General features: G+C 40.8%; 1 protein-coding gene across 1 annotated transcript in view; it reads right to left on the bottom strand.

Annotated features, from left to right (window-relative positions):
- CLVS2 (clavesin 2) overlaps nucleotides 1-15823 on the bottom strand; it is an 87583-nt gene extending 71760 nt beyond the window's left edge. Inside the window, exon 1 of the mRNA XM_038397535.2 lies at nucleotides 15708-15823. Coding sequence (XP_038253463.1) covers nucleotides 15708-15716 — 9 coding nt within the window. The 5' untranslated portion in view covers nucleotides 15717-15823. The remainder of the gene's footprint in view (nucleotides 1-15707) is intronic.
- Between the last annotated feature and the right edge of the window lie 983 nt (nucleotides 15824-16806).

Genomic DNA, 16806 nt, shown 5'->3' with positions numbered 1-16806 from the left:
GAGTGGATGAGTCATTACACAAACTAAAAACTATTTCCCCATCATAATTTTTCCCCTGCTGTTACTCATACCTTTTCAACTGTTTGAAATTGGCCATCCTGATTATCACTACAAAAGTTTATTTCCTCCTGCTGGTAATAGCCCACCTTAATTGATGAGTCTTGTTAGAGTTGGTATGGCAACCCCCATTTTTTCATGTTCTCTGTATATCTTCCTACTGTATTTTCCACTGCATGCATCCAATGAAGTGGATTTTAGCCCACAAAAGCTTATGCCCTAATAAATTTGTTAGTCTCTAAGGTGCCACAAGTACTCCTCGTTCTTTCTACATTCTATTACCAATCATCTGAGCCACTCAAACTCTAATTTGTAATGCTGAATTCTATTTTAAACTGTGAGATGAGTATCCAGGATAATTTAAAATATAGGTAAATTGAGATTTTAAGGCCTACATTTTCAAAAAGTGACAACCAAAATGACCAGTTACTTTTTGAAAATGTAGGTCTAAACCTATCCTGCATTATTTTGTTCACTTTAATTATGCTAGCACACAGTCCTAGCCTGAAGACAACTTTTTACAACCAGAACCTTTCCTAATGTTCTCGAATCTCACTTTGAATGGAACACTCATCTGCTATTTGCATTTAGAAGTGACCGCACACAAGGAGAGAACCTCTAATTATGTGATTTCCAATTATTCCTTCGGAGCTGATGCAAGCACCCTGAGACTTCTGCCACTGCATTGTGTTATTCTCCCCACCTTGTGTTTATCTGTTCCTTATAAACTGATTGATATGAATAACCACAAAATTAAACAATTCCACTACAAAGGCATATCTACTTGTAATCACTTCACCTGAGAGTTGTTACGAGGCTGCTGTATGAAGAATGTGTTGCCACTACAATCACCTGTCCAGACTCACAGAACATCTGCACTCTTGGGATCACAGTTTCATGAGTGATCTTTAAATTTGTAACTTCAGTTTTGAAAACACTGATTGGATATTTAGATAACCAAGGGTGGGATCAACAAAGAGAGTTAAGTGTTGTGGTGCTGAGCATCGTGGCACCTAACTTTCAGGTACCTAGAAGATGATAGGAACAACACTGCAATCCACAAAGCCTGAATTAGGCCCCTAGGTTCCTATACAATGAATGAAGAGAGATAGGTGCCTCAGACCGTGATCCACACAACCAGCACGCTAAGCAGGGAGCCACTTAAGCTAGCCAGTGAGAGATGCTGACCGGGGGGGGGGGGTGCTAAGCTCTCCCCCTTTCTCGGAGATTGGTGCCTATCTCTGCTTGCAATCTACAAACCAGGGGAAAATAGGTGGCCAAATGCATAAGTCATGTGCTGGGCCTGAAACAAAATAGCTAGGGGTGGAGTGGAGGAGGTGCCTGAGCTCCTTCAGAATTTGCAGCCCAGTAGCTAGGGTACTCCTAGGGGAAGAGGGAGGCCAGCCAGTTCAAGTCCTCCTGATGGGGAGAGGGAATTTAAATAGGCATCTAGCACCTTTCCGATGAATGCCCTACCACTGGACTATAAATAGTCTGGTAAAGGTGTCTCTCAACCTCCCCTACTGAAGATGCTCTACTTTCTTTAAATAATTAAATATTAATTGGCCCAGTAAAAGATGTAGAATGACTCTATAACCCAGTGGTTAGGGCATTCACTTGCAACAAAGTAGAACCCTGTTCAAATCCCTTCTCTCCATGAGGATGGGAAACTTGAACCAGGAGCCTCCCACATCCTACATGAGTACCTTGAGCTAAAGGTTATAAGAGAAGTCTGCCTCTGTTTTGTGTGGAGTTCGGCAGCCTCTGAGGATACCTGCTGATTGAGTCCCCACATGTGACTTTGGTGGCCAAACGCCTATCTTCCCAAGTTTGTTAATTGTTCTGGCACTTAGGTGGGAGATCAGTGACCAGATGCCCAGAAGGAGGCAGCACTGCATATGGTTAGGCAGGAGATAGAAGCCTGGGAGACTTAAGTGAGGCTGTGTTGCACAGGCCCAGAGGCAAAGGCTTAGGCACTGAGTAAGTTTAGTGCCTATAAGGTTAGGCAGCTGTTAGGCAGGAGTCTTGTGGATTGCAGTGGTGCCTGAAAATGGGACTTAATGGAAATGGAATCTCAATGCCTTTGTGAATCTCACCCCCAACTGCCGTTTGTTCAGGCAAATGTTGCTTGCTGGTGCAGCTTTCAGGGCCTGCTTGAAGCCATTTTGAAAGTTAGCCTTGACCTTTCTGATCCTAATATTTACAGAACCACAACACTTCACACTGTGACTTCTTACATTCATGAGCCCTATACACTGATACAGGGGAAAACAGCAAGGAGTATCAGCAATTAACTTGATACAGTGGCTGCCATTAAAAAGTCAGTATTTGTTAGTAGTTACCACACTTATTTCAGTTACTTCCTGTTGGGTAAGGAATACGGAAAATTGTGCACTCTCACATACTGCTGGAAATTGGTGGTTTATAAATAGCAAATGCATACCTGACTGAGAGGACCAGTGCCATTAATATGTCTCAATGAAGGGCTTCAAAGCATGCATGACAAAGGAGAGCTACAGAAGAGGATCCATGCTATGGCTACTACTGCAGGGAAGATAACGAAGCAGCAGGCCAACTCTCCATTTTTTGAAGGTGAGTATTTGAGACAGGCCTACAGGCTCAGTCCTGATGGCAAAACATTAAAATGACTGGTGATCGCTAAGTAATGCATTTCCTGGGTTATCAAAATTAAGGATTTCATCTCTGAGTTGTGATCCCTTGTTTCACTGTACTCTCACCTATTTTTCACTTGGACATTACTACTTAAACTTACTGGGCCACTCTTGTGAACTGTTGACCTATCAGAGATAGTCATACCACTAACATATTCTTCTGCCAGAGGAGCTATTTCAAAAGTAGCACTGGCTCCATTATAGTAGAACTGATGGCGGCAGCAATAACTGTAAAGAGCTGCTTTCATGAAGCCATGTGGCTTCTATAACAACTTTTCAGAACTTACATAATTATGAACAATGCTACACATTTTTACATGACAGTAGAGGGAGCTTTATATATTAACCATAGATATGTAGGACTGGAAGGGACCTTGACAGGTCATCTAGTCCAGCCCCCTGGGCGGAGGCAAGACCACCGACAAATACATGTAAAGCTACTGATATATGTACCTTTTCTATAGAACTCATAACAGCAGCAAGGATGAGCACTCCTCTACTGACTCCAGGCCTGATACAGTGTCCACTGAAGTGGGTTTTGGATCAGGTCCTTACTGCAGATATTTCTCCAGCTTATTGGAAGGAGCACTTGAAAACAGATTTGTGTTTTGTAAGTAGCAAAGTGAATCAGGAGTCAAGGAGCACACGGAGCACTTTCCCACCATTGAAAATTAATGTTTGTGTTTGCATTTTAAACTAATGTTAGGTCAGAAAAACAGTCACCTCCTCAATTGTGTCATCTTGGTTTTTCTTTTCTTTGTCTTCATAGATTTATGTCTGACAACCTCCAGCTGACACATAGGTGTATACAGTGGACCCAACAGAAAGAAATTCACAAAGAAAAGTGAAAGGTAATTCCAAGAGATGACACAGTCCTGTTAGTTCTGTCAAAATAATTTGTTCTTTGGGTATTTATTCCACTGTTCCTGTCAGTTTCAGATTGGTGGCTTGGGCTTTTTACAGAAGTCCTTGTCAGAATAATAGAAAGAAAATTATAGAAAGGGAAACAAGGGAGACAATACTAAAAGTGTCACAAGTTTAATTGTAGGTTTCAGAGTAGCAGCCGTGTTAGTCTGAATTCGCAAAAAGAAAAGGAGTACTTGTGGCACGTTAGAGACTAACAAATTTATTAGAGCGTAAGCTTTCGTGAGCTACAGCTCACTTCATCGGATGCATTTGGTGGAAAAAATCTCCCCTCTGTTTTTTCCACCACATGCATCCGATGAAGTGAGCTGTAGCTCACGAAAGCTTATGCTCTAATAAATGTGTTAGTCTCTAAGGTGCCACAAGTACTCCTTTTCTTTTTAAGTTTAATTGTAAAACTGCATTTTTTTGTATGTATTGGTTTGGTTTATTTGTTTTTTTCTGCCAGTCTCAAACGGACACCTTGATGTTTGGAGATTATGACAGCAGAGGTAACAGAAAAAGGGAGGGAAAGTCTTGTGAAGAGATTTTTTCAAAGGCACAAAGAGGAATTAAACTTTCAAAGCAAGTTGGGTGCCTAACTGCCTTTTTGCCTTTGAAACTTTCCCCTGAAATCATAGGTTAGTGTTTTTTTTTAAAAATCACTGAAAATGCATACAAGAGCCATATTCCCCGGTGAACGAGGTTGTGACATATGGCTAGAAAGGGTTAAACATCCTGCAAAATAAATAACTCTCAAAAGACATGTGGGGCGATAATGTTTGCGTTTTTGTGTATTTACATATGTCTGAGTAGGATCCACAATATAATCAACAGTCTCTGTGGTGTATTCTGATAATTCAGAGATCAAAGAACATCCTAGCATTTAAATGAATTGTAAACATGGGATATCTCTGTATTCATCTCTCTTTGAGATGTATAGCAAATAATCTGTGAATGGTGGAGGAACAAGCGAATTACCTTATGTTAATTCTGTAGTTAAATACCAATGATGGACCTCCTTCAAAGTCATGCTAATTACTTTTTGAACTCCAACTTGTTGAAAAGGACATGAAATTGGATAAAAGATCCTTGGGTCCTGATTCTGTTATCTCAGATCTGCTTAGGCTTCATCAGGGGAAATTTGAGTCTCAAGACTGAGGTCCTAGTTATGCTGGTAACCCTGAATATGATATTTTGACATTGGACTATAATCAATGAACTATTTCTAAAAGAACTCTTTGCAACTACAAAGCTCACCATCTCTGCTATGACTCTGCACCTAAATGAATGAAACTCATGTCTGTATGTATATTGATCTTTTAACCATACTCTCTCTCTTTTCTTTTTTAATGAAGTTTAAGTTAGTTAATGAGAATTGGGTGTAGTATGTATTTGGGTAAGATTTGGAATATTCAATAACCTGGGAGGTAATGTGTCCAGTCCGTTGGGATTGATAGAACCTTGTCTTTTATATGATGAAATAAGATGTACAGAAATTTTCATCATATTTGACATGGGTACCTGGATGGAGGCCTGAGGCTGGATCACTTTAAGGGAGCTGTGTTGTTTGGATTTCTGAGTAACCAGTAAGGCAATAAAGAAGCTGATTTATGCTGTCTTGGTAAATTTAAAACAGCATATTGGAATATCCACCAGCTTTATGGGGATTGTCTGCCCCAATCTTTGCAGTTCACCCTAATTGAGTGACCATAGCTGGCCCCCACTAGGACCCCAGTCACAGGGCTTTCCTCAAAAATTCAAAAGTGCGAAGGACATGCATACGCTGTCCAGATATGCTAATCATCTACAAGCACTAAAGGTGTAAATAGCAAGGAGGAAGAATACTTGATAGGGTGCCTCAAGGAGCTATAACTAGGACCTTGTTTACACTACCAGGGTAAATCCAACCTTAAGTACACTACTCCAGCTATGTGAATAATGTAGCTGGAGTCGACATAGCTTAGGTGTCTTCACTGCGCTGAGTTGATGGGAGACACTCTCCCTTCGACTTACCTTAATCTTCTCGGGGAGCTGCAGTACCGGAGTTGACCGGAGAGCAGTCTTCCATCAATTTAACGGGTCTTCACCAGACCCACTAAATCAACACCCGCTGCATCAATTGCAGCAGCATCAATCTCCCCAGTAGTGAAGACAAACCCTAGGATTGATGGAATTTAGTAAAGCCAAAGAACATTTGGGCTGAAAACTCAAGAAATACTTCTTGACAGTTAATGAAATAGTCTCCCCTAGGGATGTGGCAGAAGTTCCCCATTGCTTAGGATATTTAAAACTAGACTGGACAAAGGAAAATTGTGAAGAAAACCGTGCTGCACTTGGTAGGAAATGGGCTATAAGAGGAGTTCTTAACTATTTTGTTGTCTGGTCCATATTTTAATAGTGATGGGATTGTGAAGCTGCTCTATACCTATTAGTGATCACACATACCACCGCTACTCCTATGCAAACTGTTTCCCCACTTTCGATTGCATAATGTCCACCTGCTAGCTACAGCAACTGGTTATATGGAAAAGTGACATTAGGAAAACATATGGACTTTTAGAAATCTTTTAATTTAGTTAAAACTGGAAACAAGAAGGAGAGCCAGCAAAATGAGACCATCCGCAAGCATTCTGTCAATCACCGACGGTACAGGGACCATAACTTGAGAACCACCAGGTTATATGATCTAATTCCTTTTAGACTTCTTTGGTTCAAGAAAGTACTGTACCATTTTGGCAGTGAATATGCCTTATTAATACATGAGTTAGAGATAACTGCATAACTCAAGTGTGGAAAAGCAATGAGTGAGTAGTGCTTGGATATCTATGATACATGGAATGAAAGGATATATTTTTACCACAGCCATACACAAAGTACTCTCTTTATATGACTGTGATGGGGTGTCCACCCCACACAAGGCCTGAAGGGCTAAATTAAGCCAATTAACCTACAGGTTGCACCTGCAGAAAAACCAGGGAATGCTAAGGCCTAATTTCTGACTAAATCCAGCTGCAGGAGGAGCTGGCCAGGGTTTATAAAAAGAGGAAGTTGGCAGTAGATAGGGGCTACAGTGAGGAAGCCTGCAGTCATACTCTTTGATATAAGGGAGAGAGCAGGAGCCCAAGAAAGGCAGCGTAAGAAGCACTCCAGTGAAGGAGCAGTAAGGTCTGAGAGGGATAGACCTAAACTGCTGGTTTGAGGGTCAGTGGACTGGAATTCAAAGTGGTGCAGTCAGCACAGAGGAGATGGAGACTGCCTGAGACTTTGAGGAAGGAGACTCTGATAATATACCAGAAGGGGAGGATGATGGGGACTTGGTCAGATAGCTAAGCCTTGAAGGAGAGACACTTCAGCTCCTGATGAGTGAGAGAGGGACTGCAGTGTGAGTGACTGAGGCAACAGGCTGAGTGACTGCTGGACAGGGTGCAGACAGAAGTGAGAATTTCACAGATGAACCAAAAGGAGGTGCTGTGGCGCAGTGAGTAGCATGACCCCATTACAGCCACACAACACAATCATTTGTAACTTGGTTATATTGTTCTCTTCTAGTTGTAAGTTTCCTTGCAGCAGTGATAGTTACAGATTGGGACAAACTGAGATTTCCACTCATGAGTGACTTAGAAAGAGGCCAGTTATTGGCAAAAAGGAAAAAGATCTCTCTTAGGTGAGAAAAAGTGTCTTCAGGCTGGACTTTTGTATTGCAAGCACATAGATACATCAGATGGTCTTAGCTGGTTCTTAGCAGCTCTCATGGCCTATTAACCATATTTTGCCTTTGTATCTCAGTGCAGATAATTGTTATACAAATGTTAACGGGTTCCACCAAGCAGACTGTGTAGGTTAACACAAGCTCTAAAACAATTGGAGATTTGGCAAAGAGCAAGAGAGGAATGTATTACTTTGAAAACAATACTGTTTTCAATTTGTATAGGATTCTTGGGATTTTCTCAGCAAACACTACAGCAGAAGGCAGTATACATTGTGAGATGCAGGGGGATAACAAACTTTGTAATGAAAAGTTTCAGAGTAGCAGCCGTGTTAGTCTATATCCGCAAAAAGAACAGGAGTTCTTGTGCCACCCTAGAGACTAACAAATTTATTTGAGCATAAGCTTTTGTGAGCTACATCCCACTTCATCAGATGCATAGAATAGAACATATAGTAAGAAGATATATATACATACAGAGAACATGAAAAGGTGGAAGCTGCCACACCAACTCTACGAGGCTAATTTAATTAAGATGAGCTATTATCAGCAGGAAAAAAACTTTTGTACTGATAATCAAGATGGCCCATTTTCAGACAGTTGACAAGAAGGTGTGAGGATGTGGAACATGTGGAAATAGATTCAATTTGTGTAATGACCCAGCCACCCCCAGTCTCTATTCAAGCCCAAGTTCATGGTATCTAGTTTGCAAATTAATTCCAGCTCAGCAGTTTCTCATTGGAGTCTGTTTTTGAAGCTTTTCTGTTGCAAAATTGCCACCTTTAAGTCTGTTACTGAGTGACCAGAAAGGTTGAAGTGTTCTCCTACTGGTTTTTGAATGTTAAGATTCCTGATGTCAGATTTGTGTCCATGGCAAACTAGATACCATGAACTTGGGCTTGAATAGAGACTGGGGGTGGCTGGGTCATTGTGGAAATAGATTCAATTTGTGTAATGACCCAGCCACCCCCAGTCTCTATTCAAGCCCAAGTTCATGGTATCTAGTTTGCCATGGACACAAATCTGACATCAGGAATCTTAACATTCAAAAACCAGTAGGAGAACACTTCAACCTTTCTGGTCACTCAGTAACAGACTTAAAGGTGGCAATTTTGCAACAGAAAAGCTTCAAAAACAGACTCCAATGAGAAACTGCTGAGCTGGAATTAATTTGCAAACTAGATACCATGAACTTGGGCTTGAATAGAGACTGGGGGTGGCTGGGTCATTACACAAATTGAATCTATTTCCACATGTTCCACATCCTCACACCTTCTTGTCAACTGTCTGAAAATGGGCCATCTTGATTATCAGTACAAAAGTTTTTTTCCTGCTGATAATAGCTCATCTTAATTAAATTAGCCTCGTAGAGTTGGTGTGGCAGCTTCCACCTTTTCATGTTCTCTGTATGTATATATATCTTCTTACTATATGTTCCATTCTATGCATCTGATGAAGTGGGCTGTAGCCCACGAAAGCTTATGCTCAAATAAATTTGTTAGTCTCTAAGGTGCCACAAGTACTCCTGTTTTTGTAATGACAGATTTTCAGTCTTGTACTTGAGTCAAGCATGATGAAAATGGGACTATAAAAGTCTCGTGTAGCTAATGGAAGATGAATGAACAATAGGAATAGAGTGGTTAAAGCAGTACCACCTCCTCCAATAGTTTCTCTAAACATCATACCCCCAGCCAAATCAACGTTGTCTCCATTCAGAAACTACAGTGAGTGGTTTGCAGGATGTATCATTTTGATCAATCCAGGGCATGTTTATCTCATATGTAACAATGGAACACATTTTCTAAGCACTTACTGACACAAGGAAGAGAAGGGTAAGTATACACTGCTGTGCAAGAACACATGTAGGGTACACTGTATTGTAAAAAAGGAGACATTAGTAGCAATTAGTCTGGAATTGAATTCTTGAAAGTGATGATGCCAAATTTGGTGCTAGTGATATTGATATCTCAGAAACCCTGCTGAAGGACACAAAGGAGAAATTATTGATCTTGCAGTTGTTGGAAGTGAAATAGAGAACTATGACTTTGTCAATATTCCCATTTCTAATTGCTTTGAATTGTTAGCAAGGAAAGTGTAATCAAGTCATCTTGTATCTTCTTTGTAAATGGAAGCAAAGGACACAATACTTTACATGTAAATGTAGGGAAAAAATGTTATAGGAGATGCATGTGGGAGCTAGGTTGTCAATCATAGGAGAGCTGAATTTACACTGGTGTAGATTATGCTATATGGCTTGTACTTGGCTGGATGGAGTGGTCAGCATGTCCTAGGAGCTCTGGAGGTTGGATGGTTTGCAATGGGGACACCCGCAATTTCAGTTAAAAGACCCTGAAGAGATGTTGTTGTCCTTTCAAAAAATAGCTTAGTATTCACTTATTTATGGAGATCAAAAGTGTATTTATATAGGTAGGAAGAAATTAGGTAGCTGGGGAAAAGCTTCCTTTCTGAGTAGTATTACTTAAAAATCACCCAATAAAAGATTTTGCATATCCTCTGTTCTTTGAGAGACTGTGTTAAGAGTCTAATAAACTACGTCATTTTTACTGCAGAACATGACTAATCTCAAACACTGGGAATAAAGTAGAAAGTTTGCACCATATAGTGGATGGAAGAAACTCTGGAAAAGAAAGTTTAGGAGTCAGTGGACTTAAAAGTAGACAGATATGGGTAAATAGCTGGATATTCAGAATGAATGAAGTGGCAAGGACACTTAGGTAATGCATAGCTCATAATGATGAGCTGAAAAAGGTCCCCAGGAAGAGTTGGGTTTTCTCATGAGCAGGAGGCAGTTTCATCAATGAAGTATCTGAAGAGCTGAAGTAAAATCCCCCTTAAAGAACTCTTCATTGACACAAGCAGCCAGCAAAGAGGTTCACACTCGTTGTGGCAGCTTATGTGAAAAGCATTTATATAGCTATCTATTGCAGCCACTGGAACATCCTTAGGGACAATTTGCTTCATGGCACCGAGTCTATAGTCTGTTATAAATTATTCATTGCTACTTGGATGCTTAAGAAATTAGATATCTTGTCACCACGTCACCCAAGCAGTTACATCTCGATTAAAAACTCAAATTTTTCTTCTATACCATTTGAAAGCTGGTTTAATACAGCTAATTTTAACTTATCCTTTATGAAAATAATAGCAGTGGAAAAGGCTTCCCTCTTGTTCAGCCTTGCCAGGAATTTGCCCAGCTCATAAACGAAAATTGCTGGGAAAATACTATGCTCACTTCAGCTATCCACATGACGATCAAGGAGGAGCGGCTCTAATTTTAGTACATTCAACTTTTCCAGTAACTTAGTGTCCTTTTTGACATAATACATTTTCTGATTACTGTAATAGTTTGTAATATAGTTTTGATTTGTAATTGTGATCTCTTTCCTATGAACTTGGAAAGCTATTAAAATACATTTCTTTGTATCTATATTTAGTTGCCTTTTCCACAGTAAAAAAAGAAAAGGAGTACTTTTGGCACCTTAGAGACTAACAAATTTATTTGAGCATAAGCTTTTGTGAGCTACAGCTCACTTCATCGGATGCATACGAAAGCTTATGCTCAAATAAATTTGTTAGTCTCTAAGGTGCCACAAGTACTCCTTTTTCTTTTTGCGAATACAGACTAACACGGTTGCTATTCTGAAACCTTTTCCACAGTAACACAGTTACTGTCAAAGATTATTTCTTCTTGACAAACTTTATTGCGATCATTCAATGACCATTTTACCCCCTGGATCTTTCAGAAGGAAGTTAATCAAATGTTATTGCTTTAGTACAGTGGTTCTCAAACTGTGGGTTGGGACCCCAAAGTGGGTCATGACCCCATTTTAATGGGGTAGCCAGGACTGTCTTAGACTTGCTGAAGCCTGAGCCGCATCACCGGAACCAAAGCCGAAGCCCGAGGTCTGAAGCCCTGGGCAGCAGGGTTCAGGTTACAGGCCCCCTGCCTGGAGGTAAAGACCCTTGGCATTTGGCTTTGGCCTCCTGGCCTGGGGTAATGCAGACTGGGCTTTGGCCTCCCCACCCAAGGCAGTGGGGCTCAGGTGGGCTCAGGCTTCAGTCCCCCCTCCTGGAGTTGATTAGTAATTTTTTGTTGTCAGAACGGGGTCATGGTGCAATGAAGTTTGAGAACCCCTGCTTTAGTATCTCTATCCCAGAACCTGCAACAAGACTGTCATGGGGACCTCTACTTTCTGCTGGTGGTGCCTCCTTCCAGCTATAGCTGTGGATTAGCTCTGCCAACCTGATACCCTCTTCTTGCAGTTCTTTGGCTCATCCTCTCTCTCTTTCTCATTCTGAAGCTCCTCTCTTGTTCCTCAGGAGCTGCCATATCTCATCTTCATGGCTTAGCCCTCCAGCCAAGTCACAATAGTCTTCCGCTTCTGGGATACTATTGAAGCCTATGTCTACACTAGAGACCTTACAGGGGCACAGTTGTACCGATGTAGCTGGGCTGCTGTAAGATCACTTGTGTAGTCGCTCTATGCCAATGGGAAAGAGCTCTCCCTTTGACCTAATTAAACCACCTTCAAGGACCAATGGTAACTATATCAGTGGGAGAAGCTCTCCTGCCAGCATAGCACTGTGCACACTGCCACTTATGCCAGTGAAACTTATGTCACTCCAGGGTGTGTGTTTTCACACCCGTAAGTGACAAGTTTTGCCAACATAAGTGGTAATGTAAACATGGCCTCAGTCTTCCACACTGTCCCAGGCAGTCCTTAAGTCCACTCCCTCAATGGCTAGAATGAATGGACCCTGATTGTGCCACTCATTCACTGGCTGTTAGGGGAACCAGCTGGGTTCCAGCACAGGGACCAGTTAATGTCTGTAATATTATGAACCCTCCTGCCACTCCCCTGGATTACTTCCTACCTTGCCTATCCCAGGTTCATATTCTCAGCCCTTTTAGTTAAATCCCGGTCTGCTAGACAGCTAGACAAATCCTTCCTCTTGGGTCCAAATCCCTTTTTCTCCCTTGTTCCAGGAAAGTAACTGCAGCCTTTCTGCTACCAGCTCCCTGGCTTTACAGAAGTTCCACCTGTTCCTACACAGGTCAGCTTCCCTTCCTTAGGACTTTCCTCTCAGCCTAAATGTCCCTTGGTTTTCAGTTTAATAGATTAATTGGCCCATCTGGCCTATATTAACTCCTTCAGGGTGAATGTGAGGAGCAGACCATATCACAAAGACACAATAAATGTGCAAATTAATTTAGATGATTTCAACAACTATTAATAGTCTAATGAAAAAGATATTATCCAACCAGTCTGACAGACATAGCTGAAAACTCATATTGCACTCTGACACAAATAATATGCATGTTATCCACAGGATTTCAGAAGGGTACTCAAATGTCTATCTGTGATAACATTCACATCACCCAGAGACACTATTTTAGCTAGGAATAATATTGTAAAAATTCTTTTCATACTAACTGAGAGCACAAACTTTCATTAGTTCAGTCTTATTTCCCTCCAGGATGCCCTCGATCTATATCCATTGCTCTACAATGTGAGATTTAACATTCCAACTTTGCAATAATGTCTGGAATTATATGAAGACAACCCCATGCTCTTGTAATAATCTGCTTAGTCCTTTTTCATATTATCATGTTCCCCTGAAGTCAAATTTGCCTCTAGAGGAAATGAAATATGAACATTATCTTTCTCAAAGGCAGGTGCATTTTTTTTTCCAATTGCAAAGGGTGGTTTACTACATATGTTCCAGGCATATAATGAATATGCATCTCTGAGTCACAACTAGCAGTTCAAAATGAAACCCAAAACACAATATTCGTTTGGACAGATCCCAAAAACAACTGTTTTCCCCACAGCCTTCATACTCCGGGGGGAAAAAAGAAGATGCTGGAAAGATGATCAACTGCTTTTAAGTCAATAGGATTTAGGCTCAGGGGTCACTTAGATGCTTTTGAAAATTTTCCAGAGCTGAGAGCCAGGGCCTCCTACGTTATAATCCCATTCATTCACTGTTACTGCAGGAGAGTCTCTCAGTTTCCCTGCCCACATTTCCCTATCTGTACAATGCATGGAATACTATTTAATTGCCTCACAGAGGCATTGTGAAGATTAATATGTTATTTGCACAGTGCTTTTGAAATATAAAGTGCTGTAGAAGTGGCAAGTAGTATTATCAGGGTGCTTTTATGGTACAGAACACGTTGCCACATACAAAGCAGAAAATATTAATTTAGTTGCTAACATTTTGAGCAATTCATAAAACAAGTGACATTACAAACATCACTATACATGAGAGCAAAAAGAAACACCTTTAGAAGACCTCTTCCAAAGGGAGAACACCTCAGTCAGTCTATTAAATTCAATGGGACTAGCTATCTGAAATGACTTAAAGCCTAAAAAAGACACAAAGCTAATAGTATTATGAGTCACACTGTCAAATTGCCTGGCCTCAATTTGTGCATGTGCAACATTGTATGTGCAAGAACATGCATAAAGCCATTTGCATTCATGCTGAATGTGCAAATGAAGTGTAGAGGAGTAAATATTATCAGTTGTCTGTACAGGTGACAGTTTCCAAAAGAAAATGTGCACAGATGCACTCATACAAAAGAGCAACATTTTAAAACTTGGTCCTAAATCTACTATATAGTGCCCCAGGGCTATGGAAAATTGCAGATGGAACTAAATCTAAATATACACACTTAACCATATCACTATCTACTACTCAGACAATAAATCTGAGGGGATGTGTAAGAATTCAAATCTGTTAAACTATTTAATAATCCTTGAATCTCAATCTCTACACTCTTAAATTTTATGTATATTTTGGCTCTTAGTAAACTGATGGACTGATAACACTGAAATGAACCTGACACGGAACAGACAATATTCAAGCTTCCACAGAAAGTCCCCCATCTTGATCTTGATCTATGACAATTTCAGTATTCTAGTCCTGGCAGGGACCTGTGTCAAATTACTTGATGAATTTTGAGGTGAACAAAAATCCAAAAGGAACCACAAAGAAGACACCAGATCCATTTCCTTTGTACCAGAGGTGAACAGCCTAATGTTCTATCCTACTCATTCTCCAAAGATGAAAGGCTAGTGCAGTATCTTGAATGCCAATGTATCCTTACTCTTTGTATTTTGTATATGTACCATATCTATCATTGGTATTTTGTGTCCATCACTGTAGTTTTAAAGCACTATGAGCTTGATCTTGCAGCATGAAAGTTTTTCCACTGATGGGAATGATGACAGGATCAAGCCCTACATATACAAATTAAAAGTATCTGCTCATTCTATAAGGACCCTACTTGCCATTTATCCTCTGTTTACTCTGCTTTCTTCAGATGGATGTTCTTTCTTTACCTCCACGAAAGATTCTACTGCAGTGACATTCTGAAGGGAAGGCCTAGCCCAAGAGACGCATCTTGTATTGCATTCTGAAGGTAGCAAGATTTGGGCTAAACTCGTTTTCTTGTGGTAGAGAATTCCCTTGTGTATAGACTTCCACAGAAAAGAACTGCCTCTGAGGTCTTGGCAACTAACCAAAAATAAAAACTTTTCTCTTTGCATTATTTAGCCCATTTCTGGATGGCTTCTCACAAGTGTCTCATCTTAAGGCTCATATTTCCAAGGTTCTTAAGAAGGTTAGGGCCCAGATCCTATTTAGGTGACTCGCTTCTGTTTATTTCAATGGGAGTTAGGCTCTTAAATATGCTTGAAGATTTACACCTAAGTGTCTAACTCCCATTGACTTTCAGTACCTACCTCCCCAAGTATCTGAAAATTCCAGCCTTAAGCCATATTTTCCAAAGAACTATACTTGATGACTTTTTTTTTTTTACTTGTTTTGCCTTGTTCACCACTTAAGCACTTCAGGTGAAATTTTCAAAAGCTCTACATGATTTTCAATTTTTATGCCCTTAAAATCAATTAGGTACATTTGAAAATCCCTTCCTTCATACTTTTCTGTTTTCCAATCGCACTAAAGGCATAAGACATGGAAGCAATGGCCACCCTAGCACTAGCTTAATCAATTATACCTGCTCTTATGTACATGAAGTTAGACCAACTACCATGATGCTAGGGAATAAAAGTGAAATCCTGACCACCCAAAGTCAATGGCAAAACTCCAACTGATTTCAATAAGACCAATATTTCGCCCTAAGAGAGGATTACATCTCCTTTTTAAACAGGTGTTTTTGGTTTAAAAAAGAACTAGAATGCAAGAATGTTTTGTGCTCTTTATATTGCCTGCAAAATGACAGAAGACTTTCAAAGTCTTTGCAGTTATTGTAGAAGAGAACCGGAAATAAAAGAAACATGCTTTGCCTCAGAAAGAAAAATATAGATTTCCCTTACCTTTTTCATATAAGCCTTCTAAATTCTTTGGCACCAGTCAACATAAAGTGCTTTTGTTTTGAAAACTGCATGATTTTATTTTGCCTTTTAAACTTTGCTCTGCAGGAAAACATATTCTGTAAAAACAAGAAAAAAAGGTAAATATAGTTAACAAGCAATGTTACTATTTTATTCTCTTCCATTTTATTTTCAGGGCATAAAAATACATTTTAAATATTAACAATGATACATCAAAAACAGATGATACAAGATGATATTAAGCACACATATCCAGAAAGCGTAACCCTATTTCCAAAAATATATTCTGTTGTTTATATAGATGGAATGATACCTTTGCTAAGAGTCTTAAACCTTTCTCAAGGTGAGCAATCATTACATATGAATAGAACTACTTACATAAATAGGACTATGTGGTGAGGCGGTGCCCCACCCTCATGCCAGATTGGGATACAACAGGCCAAAGTAGCTGCACAAGGTGGCAGCCAGTCAGGGAGGGCCTGTTAGAGAGCCAATCTGGGCCAGTATTACAGCCAGCCAATCAGGGCTGGGCTAGGCCCTATATAAAGGCTGCCCAGGAAGGGAATAGGCAGTCTCTCCCAGGCCTTCAGAGGGTGAAGGTCTGAAACCTGTGTGAGGAGATTAGCACCAGGGATAGTTTAGTGCTGGGCAGGTGGGGGGAGCAGAAGGGAACTCCCTGCTGGGCTTTGGGCCCTGAGAATAGGGGTTGAAGGGGAAATGGCCCAGAGAGAGAGATGGACAAAGGGAGAGAAGGAGGGCAGGCTGGAAGACTGCTGCCATAGGGTCCCTGGGTCAGGACCCAGAGTAGAGGGTGGGTCTGGGTCCTCCCCTTCTCCCTTGCACTTCCACGTGGCCATCATGGACTACACCTGACCCCTGCCAAAAGGGCTTTGGAGTGTGGTTGGCCATTGTGCCTGGGGCAAAGAGAAGGACTGCTGATAACACCAAACCCCTGGAAGGGGGTGAGACCAGAGCAGTGGGCATTGCTGGAGGGCAGTGTCCTGAAGAGGAGGCCACAAGCTGGGAGCAACTCAGGTTGAGATGCCAAACTAGGGCAAGAGATGGATGGGACACCACTGGC

This window comes from Dermochelys coriacea, chromosome 3, assembly GCF_009764565.3.
Source record: "Dermochelys coriacea isolate rDerCor1 chromosome 3, rDerCor1.pri.v4, whole genome shotgun sequence".
NCBI classification, from domain to species: Eukaryota; Metazoa; Chordata; order Testudines; family Dermochelyidae; genus Dermochelys; species Dermochelys coriacea.
This window is presented reverse-complemented; position numbering and strand designations above follow the sequence as displayed.